The sequence below is a fragment of the Paramormyrops kingsleyae genome, chromosome 25, assembly GCF_048594095.1.
Source record: "Paramormyrops kingsleyae isolate MSU_618 chromosome 25, PKINGS_0.4, whole genome shotgun sequence".
Classification (NCBI taxonomy): Eukaryota; Metazoa; Chordata; class Actinopteri; order Osteoglossiformes; family Mormyridae; genus Paramormyrops; species Paramormyrops kingsleyae.
The window spans coordinates 22,742,132-22,762,780 of record NC_132821.1 but is presented as its reverse complement, the minus strand read 5'-3'; the positions used below and the strand labels follow the sequence as shown (position 1 = coordinate 22,762,780).

The 20,649-nt window shown below is 50.0% G+C and overlaps 1 protein-coding gene across 2 annotated transcripts; it reads right to left on the bottom strand.

Annotated features, from left to right (window-relative positions):
* Positions 1 to 1,773: 1,773 nt before the first annotated feature.
* On the bottom strand, positions 1,774 to 20,444 carry rnf24 (ring finger protein 24). 2 transcript variants are annotated; one of them, XM_072707016.1, is made up of 6 exons: positions 20,068 to 20,444; positions 11,478 to 11,627; positions 8,967 to 9,009; positions 8,172 to 8,213; positions 6,476 to 6,555; positions 1,774 to 5,650 (listed from the first exon to the last, which is right to left on the bottom strand). In XM_072707016.1, exons 2-6 carry the CDS (start codon positions 11,618 to 11,620, stop codon positions 5,509 to 5,511), a joined length of 450 nt encoding a protein of 149 aa, XP_072563117.1. In that variant the 5' UTR covers positions 11,621 to 11,627; positions 20,068 to 20,444; the 3' UTR covers positions 1,774 to 5,508. The 2 variants fall into 2 exon arrangements, with proteins under 2 accessions (XP_072563117.1, XP_072563116.1); XM_072707015.1 differs by lacking the exon at positions 20,068 to 20,444 and adding an exon at positions 16,798 to 16,881.
* Between the last annotated feature and the right edge of the window lie 205 nt (positions 20,445 to 20,649).

The following is a 20,649-nucleotide window of genomic DNA, read 5'->3' as shown; positions in this document are numbered from 1 at the left end:
TCTTTCACCGTCTTTTTGACATGCCGCTGCTCCGTGTGGTACACAACCTTTGTACCCACGCAGGCTCCATTCGCGTGTACATGCACAGCACTGCACTACATTGTTCAAACAGCGTTTCTCGGTTATTTATAGTCTTATCTACATTCCAGCAGTAGACCTCCAGCAAAACCGACTATTTCTGGACCAGAAGATGTACGTTAATCCTGGCGTCTTGTAGTATGCATACAAGTATGTAAATTTCGACTACAAGGTTGTTGGCGGTTACAGACGCAGGCTTTTAACCCCATAGTTGCCGGCTGGAATCTGAGGAGGGGTTCTGCCTGATGCATTTCACATAAGCTTTCCAGTAAAATATCTGATTGAATATCAGGGAAATTTGAAGTTGTTCGTGTGTCTTTTTAGATGAGTACTTCCAGCGAATTCATTCTTTAAATCAACATGGTTGTAGCAAGTGGTAGAAGAAAATGCGGGGTGCCGATTTAGCGCCGCCCCTCTCACGAAATCGGATTGGCTACCGGGTGCACCCTCTATTTTCATTGGCTGTGACTGATGTCGATCCTAAAAAAAGGCGGAACACGGTTTTCCCAAATGCACATATGTGACGCAGCTATAATTTTTGTAGTTTCCAGAACTGGATGAAAATCCACGAATCATAGGCATAATTTAAAGTATTGTAGCGTACAGATTGGCTACAGTATTGTCATTTTGTATACTTAGTCGAAAGAAGTCAATGTCAGCCCCTACCTCTCAGTGCCTCTGTCATTAAAATAAACTGTAAATACCCATGGAGTCAACTGATTCGCCCTTTTGTGTGAGATGGCCCCCAGCCCCAGCCCCAGCGAGCCTCCTTCTGATCCAGGGAGGAAGGGGAATTCCTGCTCTTTAATGGGCTTCCCAGATATTATGTAACTTGGGAGTGGCAGACATTGACAGCACGTGATAGTTTTCCTTTCTTGTATGCTGTGTTTATGGTATGATAATCCCAGCATCTGGCATGACACCCAGGCTTTCAGACTGTCATGCTCGTGCAAGAAATCTCACAGCAAATCTGTATTATTCCATCATTAACTTAAAATTAGCTGCTCCAAAATCACTGGGGTAGTTTGCAAACCCTACAGACGATTTACAAGGTGGTAACACGGTTACATACATGTAAATGCGTGTGTATGCGTGTGCAGACTTGTCTCAAACATCTCACTCCAGCTAGCTGACCAAAGTTGGCAGCCCTGTAGGCCCTCATCACACTGTCGTGGAACCAAACCTTAGAGAGGAGCAGTTATGGAGGCCAATTGGGGTGACGCAGACCCATAGCCCAGGTGGAGCCATTTTGCCCTGAGGGCTGAGGGACCCATGAGCGGCGTTCCTGAGGACGGTGCTGATAATGGGCAAAACTATAAGCTGCGTGTTGTTCAGTACGCAGGGCTCTGAGGCGTAACGAAAATGTGTAAAACATAAGTCAGGGATGGACACGTCGACATACAATCAACATGATATTACTTCCAAAATTGGTATTTTTTTTATTTACAGTTCAAGTCAATAACATGCAGCACTTTTTTTTTTTTTAAACGAATAAAACAAGAAATTAGCAAAAACAAAAGCATTTCATTTTTTTTCCCCAAAAAAAAAGCAATAAAATATACAAAAATAGAGCTTACAAATACTGTACAGCTAATGTCTCCAAAAATATTCTGCTGCAGAATTCTTAGTTTACAAACACGTCTGTGAAAATCACAAACCCAGTTAGTGTGGGAGCTTACCGCTCCCGCGTGGGGTGGGGGTGGGGGTGGGGGGGGTGATACCACACCCTTCAGGGACACGGCGAGGCGGCAGGGACGATAAGACGGACACAAACACAGATAAACTCAATAAATAGGGACTGTGCGTCTTCAGTTTAAGAGCCAACAACGCCCACCCTCCCCCCCCCCCCACAACAAACAGGACTGAATAATCTAGAAATCATTAAACACACAGGCACACACAAAACTGAACACTGATGATAGTTTTGAAATCGAGTGCTAACTGACAGGCTTTCTGCTGGTAGCATCTTGACGCTTGTCCTGGTGAGCAGGGCCAACCGATGTGGTCACCGCTGCCCCCTCCCAGTGTCCCAACTGGATGTGGGATGTCTGACGTCCCCCCCCCCCCCAAGGCTGGAGGCCCTGTCTAACCCCTTGACAAGAAGCTTTGTCGTCTGTCGGGTTTGCTAACAGTTCTCCTTCTCATCCTAGGAGCTGACGTGAACTTGACACGTACGTCCATCGAGTGATTATAGGAGAGCCGTCCACTTCTCCAAGATTCACCTCTCCCGCCACTCCTGACCACCGTGATTTGGCAACTGAACATCCTTTCGGTAGTCCTGAGCCTCGCATCCCACTACAGTAAGAGCGACTGAAGTCGTGAGCAGCTCAGAGCACTACGGCAGCCAGGAAGTATTGAGGAAAAACTTCCCCTTCAGTAAATGGATTCCCCCACCAGCAGCTCCCGTCATCAACACAGATCGGAATTAAGCAATAACACTGTAAATTTCCATAAACAAACACGCGGTTAAGAGTACTTGACTGATCACATCTTGAGTTTCGTCATCACAGGCAATCCTCTCCTGCTGTTCTGTGAGCTCGCGCCAGATGACCGGACTCGCGTCCGCTCCGTGGATCTTGGTGAAGCCGCTCGATGTAGCATATTCTACGCGGGAGATGGGTTGGCCGTTTTGAAAAAGATCATCATACTGATAAACAGCATGTACGCATAAGAATGAGCTTCAACCTGGTGTAGGTAAGAGGTATTAATAGATGTAGGCCTGGCGGATTTGTTAAAACCTAATTAAGGCCTTAATTAAAAAGAAAGCCTAGTCGGGTATGTGGAAAATTAACACAGCACGATCTGGGTTGGGATTCCACCTGGAACTCCAGGATGTGGAAGTGGGTTGGTATTGGCGTCGGTCTTGTGACTTGCGTGTGGGCAGCTCCCTACGGCTCAGGCGTAAAAGAGCACATACAGCTAGTACTCAGAAATTCGCTTTTTTTGTTCTGACCCCAACCACACAAGGGGTGCTACTGTAATTTGTCAACATGCGGTTCTTTTCACGGACTATTCGGTATTTTAACCATTGAAGAAAGAGGACGGCTACAATGGTGTTGTAATCTGTTCTTTTTCCTCCCCAAGGTGACGGTAATTGGTCTCAAAATTAAGTCACAAGGCACCCAGAACAACTTATGAAGAATAATGTATGAGAAGGGCCACCCCAAGTAAAATTTTGTGTGTTAGCTTTTACGTCTTCACTTCTTAACTCCTTAGACATACACACTAGACAGGGCATAATCAAGACAGCAAGTAATGCATCTGATTGGACAGACCGGGTAGCAGGTAACCAATCACTGTCGTGTTTTTCTGCTGGTGGGTATGTGTGTGCAGGTTTTCTGGTGGGGGAAGGTAAACGTAGGGTGTGGTGAGGAGTGCTGTCTGACCACTTCCCATGATGCTCGGGGGGGTGGGGGGGGGGGGCGGCATGTACACAATGGACATTCTGCGGGGGAATGGAGAGGGGAGAAACATCCAGAATAAGGCCTTCATTCTTTCTGGGTGGGGGGGTGGAGCTGCTTAGCAATAAAGTTGGCTACTGCACCACCCAGCAGACTGGGAGCTGGGCCCAGTACAAGCAAATAAAATGAAAGCAGTGTAGTAGACACAATCTGTGTGTGTGTGTGTGTGTGTGTGTGCCATTTTCACAGCTCGGGATGATGAGCAAATGTGAAACTTGGGGGCCGGGTGCTAGGTTTTCCCCCCACTCTGTGCTGGCAATCGCACAAAATTTGGGGAATGACCTCGCAGGCAGTGAGTTGGGGTGGCAGTATTGGGGCGTAAGCTATGCTGATTAACGTTACAATTCTGCGCAGTCTCTCTCCAGAGCAGAGAGGCCCAGCCCACGCTGAAAACACTGCACTCCAAACATAGTGTGTCGGCACAACATTTATGTGCTGGGCACTGTCCAGTTGTTGTTTGTTTTTTTTTTTAAGGTTATGTAATGAATCGCGGCTCGCGATTGGCTGGGCCGAGCCCCACCTGCAGCCAATGGGACATCTGGTTTCCCCGCTTCATAGCTGGCTTGCGCAGGATGTTGCTGACTGCCCCACAACTATCGCGTCTCACAAACTGCAGCACGACCAGCAGGGCAAAAGCCTTGTGGAATCAGAGGGGCTCTGACAAGTTGTGGAAAAACCGACGGAAATGCTCATCATTACCCTGCCTGTTACATTAAATACTGTTTCAAAAAAAGGAAAAAAAAACTGAAGTGCAACCTTGACTCCATGCCTTCACCTGGCAAAGCCATTTATGTTTAAGATCTCAAAGTGCTTAAGTAGAAATTTGACGGTTTCCCTTTTACAGGGACTTGAGTGTGCGTTAAGATCTGGATTTGAATTCCTATAAAGCAGGGTTCTTCAAATCTGGACCTCAATTCCAAATCCAGGCCTTGTTTTCAGCTCTCCCAGTTAATTAGTTTAATAATTACTGATTCTGATTGGTCAGAGGCTTCACAACTGACTGACAGGTAAAGGAAGGCTGGAAAACCAGCAGTGCTCGGACCTTGAGGACCGCGATTTGAATAACTCTGCTATAAAGGGTGCCAGAATAATAAGAGCAAAAGAGAATGGATGTCCTTTCTGCACAAGGGCTGTAATGTCAGCTAGCTGCAGGATTCCCACCGAGAAGATGGCTTGAGTCTTAATATCGGAGAGGAACCGGCTGAACGCCTCAGGTGCTGAAAAACCCGTTTGCATAAACGCGAATTAAGTGGCCGGGGGGGTGGGAAGGGAGAGTTGGGTGGCATTTAGCTCGGGGGTCGTACGTCAGAGGCAGAGCTGATGATACCCACTGGGACCTGATGCCAAGGGGAGGGGCTTCACATTGCCCAGGGGAGTTAATGGGACAGAGGTTTGACCATGAAGGAAAGGAGACATTCGCAGGCCGCCATGAGCATCAACGTCCTTGTTCGGTGCCATCCTTGAAAAAGCCTTTGTCCCTTTTAGAGAGAAAACGAAAAGGACGTGCGTCTGTACTCGTCTAGCTACGATTAAAAAAAAATTAATTACTATAGTAAAATAGAATGTGATTTCATTACAGTCTTCACAAGCGATTAGTGTCTTAAAGTGCTTGCTTTCAAAAAAACAGACAAACAAAACAAAACAGCCATTCCTGTTGACGTTCATTTGACTGTTTTGTTCATCGTCCTTCCTTGTGCTGGTGTCTCCAGAAAAAAAACAAAAAAAACAAAACAAAGTGCTTTGGTTGTGAAACAGTCCAGGCTTTTGCTTGAAGAAACTGTGAAATCATTCATCGCGTGGAACGGGAAAATGAAAACGAAAAGGTGATTCGTGAGGAGTCTGCCAAGGCGGGGAGGAGGTGCTAGCGGGAGGGAGGGGCTAGCGAGGGATTCACAGGTCGTGGCCGGCTGCATAGTGAGGGATTTCCTGTCCTCTGCTACAGAGGAGTGTACCTGTACTGTAGGGGGCGCTACACAAGGTTCTCCACGCCAGGTAAAGGCTGCTGTGGGGGTCCCTGGGGCTCGGGGGGGCCCTGTTGCTGGGCCAGCTGCAGGACGGGCGTGTTGCAGAGGGGGCAAACCTTCCGAACCTCCAGCCACTTGATGAGGCACCTGATAGGGTGAGAGATGGCATGTTAATATTATCCTGGGAGGGGGTGGGTCAGTCTTACTAAAAAAAACTGTATTTTCCAATGATTAGTTGTAACTTCCAGCAAGTGTGCCTTCCCCCCAAGGGTGGGAGGAGCAAATTTATTGCAGTTTTAAGGGTTTTAATTTATCAGTGGTCACTGGATTATCCCACAAATAACAAAACGTCTGTGGCCTGTGACACCCTGGCCTAGATCCCACTATTTGGCAGTGAATAATTCACAGGGGCCAAGACTATTTTTGACATGCTGGTGTTTCTAAGGCGGTGGGGGAGGGGAAGGAGGGGGGGTTAAGTTCTGGGTCAGGCGGTAAAGGGGATACTGAGTGGTTCATTATTGGCGCCATGACGGAGAATGATTGGTGACAACATGGAAGTGTTGGGACATGTGAGAGGAAAGAGTTACAAAGCCAGTAGCTGCAGTTTGATGGTTACAATTATGATCAGACTGACTTGTGGTTTTGAGGATCAGATGCAGTGATCTTTCCCACACTGGCAGTGACTGTAGGGACTTCCCAACAAAACTAAACAAAACCTTTTAAATGAAAAAACAAAACAAACGAAACTCACTTTCTACCTACATGTCTAATTTCATCGGGCAGGAAGTCAGCACACAAGAACGGAAACTGAGGCTGGCGGTGCGTGCGTGTGGAGGGCCGGGGGGGGGGGGGGCGTCGGCCTCCGTCTGGCCATAGCCTCGGTCTCTGCTCCTCCATCCCCACCCCGCTCTCCATAAACAGGGACCTGTTAGCATTAGCCGTTAGCGGTCACAGCGTCCGGCCGGTACTTACTTCCTGTGGAAGGCGTGCTTGCACGGACAGATGCCCAGCTCGTCCTTTTGCTTGAACTCCTCCAGACACACAGCACATATCTGAGTGGGGGAAGGACCGCAGGGGTGGCGGGTGAGTGAGGCGGCTGTTACCGCGGATACCGGCCTCCGCAACATGCTGCCGCAGAATGACAGATGGGGTGTGATTCAGAACGGAATCTGGTCAGGAGGGAGGTGAGTCTTGTGCGTGTGTATGATGACGCTTGTGTCACGGGATTCCAGCAATTCTTTTGCTCCCGCGTGGTTTACAAATTGAACAGCAACATTGCAGACATTCTAGGGCTGTATGGACAATCGCAAAGAGAAAGTGAAACAGCACTTCTGGAATATCCCAGAAATAATAGATATGAAACTGACCTAAATTCTACTTATGTGGTTTAAAGAATTAATTAAAGTAACTGCAGATGAGTCAGTAATGGGTGGACCATCGAGATTCCTACCCAGCATCACCGACTCCTGGAAACGTAAATGTTCATACTGTGTGTGAGCTGCACAGTCTACAGCTTAATGATTTAAGACAACTGATAAGCAGAGAGTGGGCTTAGAAAATGTAGTCTGTGTCCCGTGGCACAGGTACTCTGTGTAGAGTAACCTAGTATGTTTTTGTCTGACGGCTCAGCTGTGTGCCAAGTGGAAGTAGTTTCTCACTGGACGGATTTCAGTTTCCATCCACTGAAACTATGTGGTCCTTCCAGTGCCGCTCGGGCCCCTTGCTAAAAAGCACTCTGGCTGCTCTGCAAAAACCCAATCAATGCAGTGGATCCTGCTTGCTGAAGGGATTTCGGTCCATCTGCTGGTTCCGAGCCCAAAGCGACTGTCGCTAAAAATGCCCTTGCTGGCAGGACCTGCAGTGCTTTTCGTCCTGAGGTCCGGTTCTTTCCAGTACTTTCTGGCACCCCCCAGGCCCAACAAGGGAGCGCCTTCGGAGCATTCCAGCTGGCGTGGGGGCGGAAGGTGGTCTGGCTCACACCTTAGTACTTCCCACAGCGTTTCATTAGCAAGGACCCGCTAGGTGAGTAGAGGTCATGGAAGGAGTGTAAGAAACAAGGACGTGGGCTAACAGGGATGCCTGGGAAGGGAGGACCAACAGGAAGGAGGACCAACAGGAAGGAGGACCAACAGGAAGGAGGACCAACAGGAAGGAGGACCAACAGGAAGCCTCTGAGAACCAGGCCTGTGCTGAGGAACAGGCTCTCTCCTAAATAAGAGTACCTGATACCCATCAGAGATACTGATGCTACAGGACAAATTTTTATTAGCTGGAATTAACTGACTGCATCCCGCTAGCAAGATTCGCAGAGCTACTGTGTCAGCAGCACAAGTAGCTCAGAAAAATGCGAGGAATCCACCTGATGGAGAAACTGATTTGCTGCGCTTTGATTGGCCCAGACTCACACTGAGGTCATTAAGTGGGGATCAAAGAAACCCAAAAGTATTGAACATGTTTTCACTAGACAGACCACACGTACAACTTCTCTTTTGAAGCCACGAGAAGTTAAAACCGCGACAGGACCACTAACAGGAAGCTGGCGAACAGTTGAAGACTGAAGGCGACACCTAAGACCCAACAGATACTGAGCACAACACCAAATTTGAAGCTGGCTGGTACCAGGGTGAGACTCAAAAGTTGGGGAGAAAAACCTGTCTGGTTCGCTTACCTCATGCAGATTTAGTTCTTTCACCTTTTCCTTTTGTATGACCTGCAGAAGAACAAGAACAAGAACTGGGTCAGAATTACACACTTCCTTTAACAGACAGACTTACCACACACTTTCAAAGCTCTGCAACAAGGTTGAGCATGAAGTTAGCAACCAGATTTGAAGATTCTGGGTAGCAGGGTCATGGAAGGGCTCAACATGGACTAACTGGGTTTGAATATCGCAGTCAATTGTTAGTCTCTTGATATTTCCATCCACTGCCTGACTTTAAGTAAGACAGGAACCAGGTTTTGGCGCAGTTGGGTTGGGTTTGGCAGTAAGACTGCAGGGAGATACGGTGACACACGCCATCTGTCCACCTTCTGCAGAGGGGGCTTGCATAACGCCTCAGTATGTAAGGGAACACCCCACGCATCACTCCATCTATTCTGGGGGGGGTGGCCTTCATGTCCCTTCGCTCATCATTGTTGGTGTCGTGATGCTCCAGTACAGAGGAACAAGACACAGTCATGAGATGCTTGATTGCATCATGCTTCTACGAGGGTGAGAAGTGGGGATTGACTTCAGAAGAACTTCTCAGGTCTGTCTGGGCCTGTGTTGGCCTCAGCGTTATCAGTGATCTCCTAATAGACTTATCAGGCTGACCTAAAACACACTACACTGCTTCTTGGACAGGGCTCTGAAGGAGCTGGACCTCAAACTCCTGCTCCAAGCACAGCCAGTGCTCCTGTGAGCCATTAAGGGATGGCATGTCTACCTGTCACCTTACTGCGACGTGGGACGGTGTCCCCTTACCTGTTTGTATGCGTATAGCTCCTTGTGTGCCTGGTGCCTCAACCTGCAGAGGAACACAGAAAGAGGAGACCCGGCGTTTAGTGATGCGGTCCAGCATCTGCAATAGTCTGAAAGCAGGAACTGACCGTGTCTTAATAGTCTCTCACGACATAACACAAGAATTCAGCCACTTAAACCAGATGCTATGAAAGTTTCATTTCATGCTCTGTAGTGAAAATGACGCCTTATCAAAGCTTCATTCATCAGCACCAGGGCTTCTCTTGTTATGCCATTGAATATTGCCCCCCTCGCCCCCCCCCCCCCCAACCAAACAGTGCTGTTGGACCATGAGTACCCAGCCTAATTTCTACATTCCCGCTCTCCCTCTATGCGCCATTAAAAAAAAAAAAAACAACTGTAATTACACAGATGCGGGGGGGGGGGGTGGTTTGCGGGCATCTGATGTGTGCTTGCGCACATACACTCCGCTTACAAAGCAGACCGTAGCCACGGCGACCGTCATATCGTCACAGCAGTGTAATGAGCGGGGCAAAACTAGTCGCATTCGCCCGGTGGGGGGGGGGGGGGGGTGTTTGACATTTACCTCCATTACTAGTGACCTCAACCTCTCAGCCCTGGGAGAGAGGAGGTCTTTCAAACAGCCAGCTCGGGGGAGGGGGGGGAATGACACCCTGAAAGAGACCAGCAGGTAAATATGTATTCTTAAGCCCCTAGATGCACTGTGCAAGCCTGCATTAGCTCATGTGCAGACTAAGGGGGCGGAGTCAAGTGTCGACGCCAAGTTCGGCACCCTGCCCTCCCACACCCAAACACACCCACCTCTGGAGGCTGTTGGCAGGTGCATGCCCCCACACGACTGCCTGGCGGCCCCACCCACCTCCCCATGGCATTTAACCAACGAATGGTGTGCTGGCATTGCCAGGCGTGTGCAGGGCTGCCCGCCAGCCTCAGGGCACCAGCCAGCATCCGCGCGCTGCCCCTTTAATTACTTTCTTTGAAATATTAGGGGACTGTATCAAAACATGGACATTTTTACACTAATGACTCGGCCAATGTCACCCACCAGCTGTGCAGAGCACTGAACTGGACTCTTAACACTGAGGCTAAAATCTATTTATCTCACATTCCTGTTTGTCCTACTCCCGTTTCAAGACCTACTGGGAGTGCCCTCACAAAACAAATAATAAAGAAGCAAGCCACTTTGCTTCCGGCTGAGCTTTTGGCCCATACTGACCGTCTGCTGCCACCAGGGGGCATAGTGGTTAAAAAACTCTGCGTCTGTTCTCCAGAAGGCTACAGGACCAGGGTGTAAAGGCCTCAGGACAAAAGGCCGCTGAACTATAACATGTGACATTGCACGCTGGCAGTTTTGCATTAAAATATTAAACTGCACGTGAAGCGTAACAGATTTTGAGAAAAACAACCCGTGGGGATTTTAAAAGACTAACCGCAGAAAGAACTAGTGACTTATCAGCTGGTCTGCACTGACCACCCCTGCGGTTTGCTCTAGTGGAGGGAGCAGGAAGCGAGGTTATGTACAAAAACATGCCCCCCCCCCCCCCCATCATGAATCTCCCAGTTTTAGATTTTCCGGGGGTGTGACAACCACGACTTCAGCACGAGAGCTGCGTGCGACACCGCAGAGGTCAAGCCCGCCTGGACCTTGTAAGGATACCTCAACGGCCAATTAGATGATTCACGTGACATGAAGAAAACGGCCCGCGGAAGCGGGATTCTGGGTAATCAGCAGGGGCGATGCCTTATAGCCGCCATTTGGGAATCGTAGGGAAGAAGCACGCCTCGATTACCACCCCCACCTAAAGCCATCCTCTCCTCTGTACTACATGATGCCTGGTTACCGGCATGAGGTGGGGGAGGGACCGTCACCTGTACGGGTCGACCATTGGTGGACCTGAATGATTTTGGCCTTTTTTGTTTACTTCTCAGGAGGTTAAGCCACCTTGTTAACAATTTTACTGGGAGTGCTGCCAGGGTACAGGCTGCTGGGTTTATTTTTATTTGTGCAAGTCGGGCAGATGCCTCCTCCGAAGGCACAGAATTACCCCCCCCCCACTCCACACTCCAGGCTTGGCGGGCCGTCGGATCGCGGCATGCTGGTCACGCAGGTTCAGCGCCACCTGTCTCTGTTTACTCGCATGCGCATCTTTGACCTTTTCGTGTGACCTCCCCCTGCCCCCACAAAGGAGTGCACAACAGCAGTCAGGGTGACCCAGGGTGACCCAGGGTGACGGTGCCGGACCGACGCTCGCTGGCTGCTGCAGGTAACGCCACCGGTAATGGCGAGTCCCCGCGCCAACGGATATCTTGTGAAATCGTGCTTGATGTTAGCTCTCTGTTAGGCTTGTTTAATGAAATTTCAGCCAGGGACCCCCCACCGTCTCCACCAGGCTTGGGCCTGGGGTGGGGGGGGGGGTCCTTTAAGATAAGAGTACAAACATGAGCCGTTTAATCCAAAACGGGGCGATTGAGACGGAGGTGAAGCGGCGTTACTTTATCAGGTAGCAGCAGAAGAGCAGACTGAGAATGAAGACGAAGATGGCCGTCCCGAACACCACGATGTAGATATTCAGAGGAAGGTTCTGGAATCCTATATTCGGCATCCTGAAGCTGTAGTGAAGAGAGTCGGAGCTCATAGATATTCTGGAAGGAGAGAGGAAGGATGGACAGAATAATGAGTGGGCGTCAGATGACCAGCAGGAGGATGCATTCGTCATTCTGGTAACCTTTCCTCTAATGAAACTTCTGACAGCGAAAATAATAGACATTGGCTGCTAGCGCACATGCTAGTGCGTTATTTTCATCAGGCTGACTGTAGTTTCTCAGTAAACAGACATGTCTCCAGAAGGGGACGTTTCCACCTTTCAGATCTCTGTTGGTCCCCGTCGGGATCCCAGGACCTACGCTTATCACCGTGGCTGGGGCATCTTTCATTTCCAGGGGAGTAAAAAAAACCAGAAGAAGTAACTGAATTTACTTCCGCATGTTGCATGTAGTTTCTGTGTGGTCCTGTTTCCGGAGTGACCGTGATGGTAATTTTCAATTTTCTCCATTTACTCCTCACCTACGCCACTTGGTGGGCGAATTTTCTTCCGGGAAGCTAATCTCCGCGATCGCAGGTCCGCTTCCTGGACCCCCAGTGCATTACCTGCCCCCGGAGCACGGCGAGGTCCGTCGTGCTTATCAATGCCGCACTGAATCACACAGTCACCTCTCAGCCTCCTGATGCCGCAGCAGAGTGTGAAAGAAAAAGTAAGATAATGGGGAAGAGGGACGCGCCTGTGCCTTTTAGAGCTGGTGAGTAACACGGCCGCCTAAGAGGATTTGGATTAATTGGGTATTGAAACACGGCCCACGCGCCAATTCCGGTCTCTCTGATTTACATACGGAAACTGCTGGGATGGAGCCACACACACACACACACACACACACACACACACACACACACACACACACACACACACACACACACACACACACACACACACACACACACACACACACACACAGAAAATCTGCACCTGCGGCTGATCTTTGAATACAGGTCTTCTGCATTCCATAATTCCTGCTTTGAAGGCATCACCAGGACGGCAAGTTACCTCGCGTCAGTCAAGCAGCCACAAATCAAATCACGCCTAAACTCGACAGGACTCCTCGTGTGGTCCGCTGCGGTTGCATTCCCCGAACTCGAAAGGGGCGTGTTGGGACACGCCGGCACCCCCGACGTGGGAAGGGAACACCAGATGGGCCGCCCCTGTCCCCCTGCCCAGGAAACCCCTGATCATTGTCCCTGCCGGTTGCCACGCAGAATCCTTCCACTCACAGTGAAGTGCTGCTGACCAGGGCCAGAGTGTGGGCCTCTATCCAATGCCACGCTGGCCTGGGCATTCCAACCGCCTCCGCGCTGTTTGGTGGCTCAAGCCACCGCCTTCTACTGCACTCTCTGGTAGCCTGTGTTACACAGTAATAACTTCTCCTCTGTGCTGTTTTAGCCTGTTGCATAGTGATAACTTCTCTGCTGTTTTAGCCTGTGTTACACAGTGATATCACCTCCTCTTCTTTCAGTCTGTTACACAGTGATACTTCCACCTCTGGCCTGCTTTAGCCTGTGTTACACAGTGATACCTCCTCCTTTGCTGTTTCAGCCTGTGTTACACAGTGATACCTCCTCCTTTGCTGTTTCAGCCTGTGTTACACAGTGATACCTCCTCCTTTGCTGTTTCAGCCTGTGTTACACAGTGATACCTCCTCCTTTGCTGTTTCAGCCTGTGTTACACAGTGATATCACCTCCTCTTCTTTCAGCCTGTTACACAGTGATATTTCCTCCTCTGGCCTGCTTTAGCCTGTGTTACACAGTGATACCTCCTCCTCCTCTCTGTTTCAGCCTGTGTCACACGACGACACCCCTCCTCTGTTTTAACTTGTGTTACATAGTGACACCTCCACCTCTGCGCTGTATTAGCCCTGCTGCACAGGCCTCATTTCACGACCCCCCAGCTGGTCCCCGAGGGCCGACAAGCATCTCATGCTACATAAGGTCAGTTGGGCTGTGCTGGTAGCAGCACAGCCCAACTGCAGCACAGTCGTAGGGAATGTGAGCCTCGCTCTCCAGCTCACTGCTGGCATGGCGGCTTTTCCCAGCTCCTGTTTTCTGTTATCCGCCCTGGGGCCCCTTTTAGTCGGCGCCGCAGCAGTTTGGAGTCCAGCGTTTAAAGGTGTCATGACCTTCCGTGGGGCCCCTCAGTCCCCGCTAGTACGAAGGAGCGACCCACAGATATGTGACTTCTTTATGGCTTTAAAACGTTCCAGGTAGACCTAGAAAAACTGGAGGCTCCCACAAAGGTTCCAGTATGTCTGCAGGCACTCAGATGAGCAGCGTTAATTGGATCAGACTGCACCCAGTCCAGCCCACCGTTGAAAGCAGACGATGACTGCATACCAGGTTTAAGTAACGCCGCTTTTGGGAGCCGGAAGAGCACTTTATGGTTACATAATGTGCAGCGTAAAAGTCTTTGACAAAATTACCAAAACAAATCCACACCTATTACAGTGACTACACTTCATAATTCACAGTTTATAGTTTTAATGTACCTGCAGCCTAAACTGCTATAGGATTTTAATGCTTTTTTTTTTTAATCATCTATCGAGGTATTAGCTTGAAAAAGTTTTTCTCAGCGTGATTATCGTGATTTTTGGCATTTCCTCCCGCCTGGACAAAATAATTTAAAAATAAGAAGTAATAGCTCCAGGCGAAGATTTTAGTCAGAACGCTGAAATTGTAGAACACATATGTTAATAGTGATCAACGTAGAGCAGGACAGCTTAGAGTGTGCATGACAAAAGGGTTGAGGAAGGACGGGGTGGGCACGAGGGGGGCCCGCGATGGGCACTGGGTTGATCCCGCGCCTGGGAGAGCCGAAGCGAAGCATGGCGACAAGCCCCCCTTGTGTCGCCCCACACGCGGCACCAGGAGTATCCGAGCCGGACAGCTGTAAAACTCTATCGTCACGGTAACTCGACCCCGTGGCGGTAAACAACCACAAAGGCAGCTCCTGAAGTGTCGGTCAGGCTAAGCTTTCCCTGCAGTCAGGAAGAAAAACGACTCCGAATGCCCACCCCCACGAGCTGTTTCCTTCTGTTTTTATCGTCCTGGGCCTTTCATCCATGCTGCGGGACTCCCCCCGTTTGAGGGAACGGGAAGAGGTCTTGGCGGTGGGCTCTGCCCGCCGGGGGCATTGTGGGCGGCTGGCTGCCTCCGATGGCCACAATGAGGCTTTTAACTTTTTGAGTGATAGCAAAATTACGCGAGCCGTACGCTGGTCACTCAACCGACCCCCCCCCCGGACCAGCCCCAAAATCCCCCGAGCCCTCCCAGAGCGGAGCTCAGTAATATTCACACCACGGACCGGGAAGTCCATGGTTCTGGTGGAACTGAGTCCTCTTAACAGCAGGGGAATCGAACCCGCACCCACAGTGACTTGTTGCATCCCCTGAGGAGACACTCGGGACGTGCGGTGCACCTAGTGGCCACTCCGCAGATAACCAGAAGGCCCAGCAGACACATCCTGATTTTTCATACCGTGCAGAACCGGTTCCGAAAACATCAGCGTTTCCTAACGGGTGATGCGGAGAGGCCACGGGAGTCCGTCCTTGGCTTGCACGTGCCGTCAGTGCCGCGGTATGCTGCCTGCGGTCAGCCACACACCAACACCAGCGCGGGGCCACACAGTCGCACGAGAGCCTCTCCAGCGTAGCCCAGCAACGCTACCCCTCCCCTGCTTCCATGAGCACCGATCTTCCCACTCCTGCCCCGATGAGGCTGACAGGGCGGCAAAGGTCAATGCCAGCTACAGTACAGCAGCAATACAGTGTAACATAGTTAGCGGGATGCAGGAGCTGTTCATTTACTCTAGAATAAGGTGGTTAACCTGAATCAGTATGAAATGGCCAGTCAGTCATGTCTCAAGTGCTTTACTCTTATCTCTGCATTTCCTGGCTTTTTTTTTTTTATCCCAGGCGATTTTCTGAAACTCCGAAAGAGATCAACCACGGGTCCCGACGGGAAGCTGGACGTCCAGGAACAGAAGCTTCCCGGTACACCGTCCACTTACAAGTCACCGTGCTCCTGGAAGTCTAAAAGTTAGGGTGGCTATAAATAGTAACGTGGTCTGATGGGGAGGGGGGGACAGAACTGGGTCAGTGACCAAAACGTCGAGAGCGGGAAGAGGAGAGCCACACAGAAACTCGCACATACAGCAGATTATTTACCAAGAGCTTCTCCGTTACATTGGTTACTTAGCGATTAGCGGCTATCGGCAGTTAGCTAAACTTTCACCCGACAGCCGCTCACAGTTCCAGTCTGTCTGCACGCTGACAAAAATGTTTCCCTTTGTGCTCCCTGACAACCCCATCCCCCCCCCCCCCCCCCCCCCCCCCCCCCGGTCCAGCTGAATAGCTGACAGTCACGACCGCCGTAGTCCGTCTTTTAGCAGACCCTCTCTACGCCACAATCCGGGATGGAAATTTCCACTAGCAGCGGGGGCCGGCCGCGGGAAATGCAAACGTGAAACTTAACACCGTGGGGGGGGGGGACTGTGAAAGCAGCACGAGGATGTGTGTTGGGGGGCGACCGCAGTGGCGATTTACAAGCACGGGGGTCTGGATTTGGCGACAGAGGAGCAGAAACACTCAGATCAAACTCCTGTTTTGTCACTCCAGAGGGACGGGATGTCAGTGGGGGGGCTCGGCATGCAGGTGTGAACTGTTGTCTTCTTTTGGGGGGAGGGAAGATGCGCACATACCATAAGCAATGCAATGACGCTAAGCATGAAACACACTAATTATTACTCTTCCTGAGGCTATGTGCTATACTTAAAAACACAAAAAGTGCTATCTTGCCAGATTTCATCTGAGACTAATTCATCCATCTGACAGGCGTAATTGATAGCAAATACCCAATAAAATCGACCCGAGTTCTTCACTGGCAGCGAATGTGGCGACACTCTCACCCATCATGACTCTACTGCACATCTGTTCCACCTCTCTTACTCACAACCTCTCTTACTCGCATGTTTACATTTTTCTGTCATGTCTCATGATTATCTGTCTCACATATAGTATAATTGAACCCTGTGTTTATCCACTTTGCTGGAGGCTGATCAGAAGCCGGGAAATCGCGCCCCGGACTCCGGCAAGGCACACTCCAAGGATGGGTGGTTCTTCTGTCTTTCACTGGTAGGTAAGCGGCTGTCCCTCCCCCCAAAAAGACCCCCCCCCCCAGGCCGACTCAGTGCGTTTCCCATTTCTACTCACGTCATTCCTCCTCTCCCGCTTTCCGCTCTCCTCTCTTTCTCCTCCGTGGATTGGGAGCAAGATGACAGGTGCAGCTGTCTCCGCTCCCTGTAGCCTCGCCCCCCCCCCAAGCCCCCCCACCATGAGCCAGGCCCCGATGTGGTGTGTAGATCCGGAGCAGGCCGGATTCGGCGCAGGCTTTTAGACAGAGGGCACTCTCATCGCTGGATCGGATGGGCGTACTCGCCGACACACCTGTGCTATTGCCCCTGGCACTTGGCCACCATGACCACGCCCCAACACACGCCTGGTGCTGCTCCAATGAACTGCCATAGCAAGGTATCTGCTGCAAAGTTTATTTAACTGGCTGTTCAGGAAGGGGGGTGGTGTGTGTGTGGGCGGGCTGTTTCTAACTAGCTGTGAGGTAACTTGTAAAACTCACAGAATTACATGAGATAAGTCGAGTAATGTTTGTCACTCCCATTAGCATACTAGACACACGGGCCGTGCACCCAAACACGGAACATCACACGCCAGCCAGGGACATTTACACGCGTGTTCAGACATGGCTCCGTGTATCTTCCACCCGCCTGACCCTCTGCCACAACGCGGACAGCACCAGGGTTCCTCACCCTGAAACAGGGGCATATACTGTAAATGACCCCAGACTGGTCGGGGGACACCGGCGAGGTCGGAGAGCCGACTCTGATAATGCAGCACTGGCATATGTGTGACTCCAGCGAACCCGAGCTCTTCGCCGCTTACGGACACTTTGGCACACAGGGAAGAAACACAGAGCTTTTTAAAAACGAAATCTGAACTCAAATCGATCGAACGAACGAACGAACGAACGCAGAGCCTGGCCAGCTCTCCTGCGGCAAGACAGCAGACGCAAGATGAAACAAAAGTGAAAACCGTCCGTAGGCGAAACGAACGCTTCTGAGCTCCGTCCGACCGCAGTGTTTGCTCGCCCGCTCGGGGCAAATAAACGCCGTGTGCCAAGAGCCGCGATAAGGCCTTCTGTCATCGTTCCCAAGGCAATTACAGTAGCTTTATTCTCAGGTTTTACAGCATCTTACAGCACTTCCTATTTTCAGTGAGAGCAAACAATAAATTAAAAATAAAAGCAGTGCATAAGTCAGGACCTGGGAGTGTTACAGGCAGGTAGTGGTTTCATGTTCAACTCATCGCCTAGTTGGGGGGAGGACTGCTGTCTAAAGTTCAAGCCCCCCACCCTACATGAGTGAGGAGGCTGCCTGCTTTGCTTAGGGAGGAATTAACTGGGATCTCACATACACTTTTAGTGCGAGGGACTGGCATCCCATCCAGGGTCTGGCCCTGTCATGTGCGTTACTCTCCTAGGGACAGGCTGACCTTCCTGTGACACTGACCAGATGGATGGGTGGACAGAAAACCAAGGAAAAGATCCAAATTTACTATATTCATAATATTAGCTAAAAAGCAAGCTCTTTTTTTTTACAGCTGGGGTCAGTCACATCGGCGCCACTACGAGGTCCAGATAAATTTAGTCAGCCCTAAACAAAACTGGATTGATCAAGCCCAAACCGGCCAAGTCCACCAGTGCTTGACCAGTACTACAGCCTTGCTGGAGCAAAGCAGACTTTGAATGTGCTGGTTTAAGAGCTGGGGGTCCCGCCTTGATCCTGTCAGAAACGCAGCCTTCAGTTGCTCACTGATGACAAGCTCGAGTCAGTCCTGATCCCAGAATGGGATTTAAATTCATGCTAAAAAGGTAATGACCCAAGATAGCTAAAGGCTAAGCGGATTCATACACCAAACGCACTGCACTGACAGTGTTTAAGTAAAGCCGTGTAAAATCTCCCACAGTGCTTCCACCTTGACATCCCCCCCCCCCCCACTTTCTCCCCTTTCCTGTTAAAGTATCCCTCAGGTCTGGAACATGTCTAGACTACGGGAGCCTGGAGAATTAGGACCTTCTGACCAGCAGGGAATGTTAAATTGGAAACACGTGGAGGCCTTAATAGATATCAGGGTGTCAGCAGCCGGCGATCCCATCTGATGCACGCAAAGGTGGTAATGGAAAGCGAAAGCGCAGAGGTACTGCACGCTCAGAAGGCATTTCCGTGAAAACTGTGTGTAAATATTTTGGTATTTTCATGGCAGCCTCGCCTTCCAATGGTATTGATTATCTGCAGCGGTAAAAAAAAACATACCACAATGCGTATAATAGATCAGAATGTAGTTAAAATGCTTCTTCCGAACTATCATTTTGCATTTTATTCAGGGGAATTCTTAGTGCACTTCAAAGACAAGCAAGCAACAAACCCGCGGACTGTCATGTTATCATTCCGGTATCATGGCGTGCTTCTGACCATTTATTAAAATTTGAAAGATACGCGAGACGAAACGCTGCCGTTTCACACCCATGGCGGTGACGGGGCGTCATGAACCCGCACGACAGCTGCGAAAGGGGAACCCGCTGATAGTACATCTAATTCACCAGCCACTAAACAGTTAATTCATAGCTCAGCCCAACACGAAATAATGCCGTTAAAAAATATGACCTCAGCGAAGAAAAATACATCGCATCTAATACCATAACGTACGAGGGTAGGTGTTCGCATGGCGGACACGCAGCGCCCGCTTTAAATAGCGCTCTGATCGAGAAGCTTCCACGCAAATCGTCAATACTACTGTTGTTATTATTATTAATATAAGGCTATTATGTTTTATCCATAAACGTGCATGCGTTTTTTTCCGTTGCGCCGTAAGTGCTGAGCTGATCTTCTCTTAAGCTTTAGGTTTCAAGAACACAACCGAACCGTGCATTATTTTAAAACAAGGCTGTGCATTAATTAATTCATTTTGCAATCTATATATGACTACTGCAGCTACAAAGTTTGTGTGTGTGTGTGTGTGTGTGTGTGTGTGTGTGTGTGTGTGTGTGTGTGTGTGTATATATATATTAATATATATAAAAAAACAGGCACAGCCGACAGAGATGCAGGCGCTTTAGGGAGCCGCTTCAAGTCGGGGTTCATGCGGCGAGATGCTGGTCTCGGCGGACCGAGAGCTCGGCGGCCACCGGGAGGGCCGGATCGTACACAGTGCCGCTTCCACTGGACATTTCACCCGTATCGGACAATGGACGTTTCACCCAGATCACTCAGTGCAGTTACTGTAAGAGCATTTACAGTTAACCGTGAACGCTAATCTAAGTTGTCAGACAAAACGAAAGTCACATTTTTCCCACCCCAGGGCTTGCAGTCACATGAAAATAAAGAAATATGTATATAAAAACAAACTTACCGCGGTATCCAGGCTCCAGTTATAATCCCCCGATCGTCACACGTATCAGTTCAGTATGATTACACGTATTATTTTAAGCCTAAAATATACAGTCCATCCAACTAGACTGCAGAGATGTGACCTAAACGCAAGTACGCACGGTATGCGGCTGCTCTCCTATGCATGGATGAATTAAATAGCTCGGCCCGCTTCATTGGTGTATAGATGCAGAAACGCCTCTTCTTCGAAAGGCGCCGAGCCGTAGCGCCTCCTTTCGCCTTTGCACGGCTCTATCGGGTCCATCCACCGCCTCCGATCGCCTTTTTTATTTTTTTTTGCACAATTTTTGCACGTAGCACACGACGCGGTCCCCCCTCCCAACCGGTCCGGCGCAGACGGCGAGCCCAGGAAGGGGGGCGTGAGAGGGGTGGGCTTGTGGCAGCAGCCGGCATCAAGAGACACCTAACCCGGTCCGTTACGTCGTCTGTTTATTTTTCTCGATAATTTATTAGCAAATCAAATTAGTAATGCGGATATTTGCTGCGTGCAAATCTAGATACGCCCTTCCTTCTGCTTGTCCAACATCTGGTTCAGCTTCAGAAA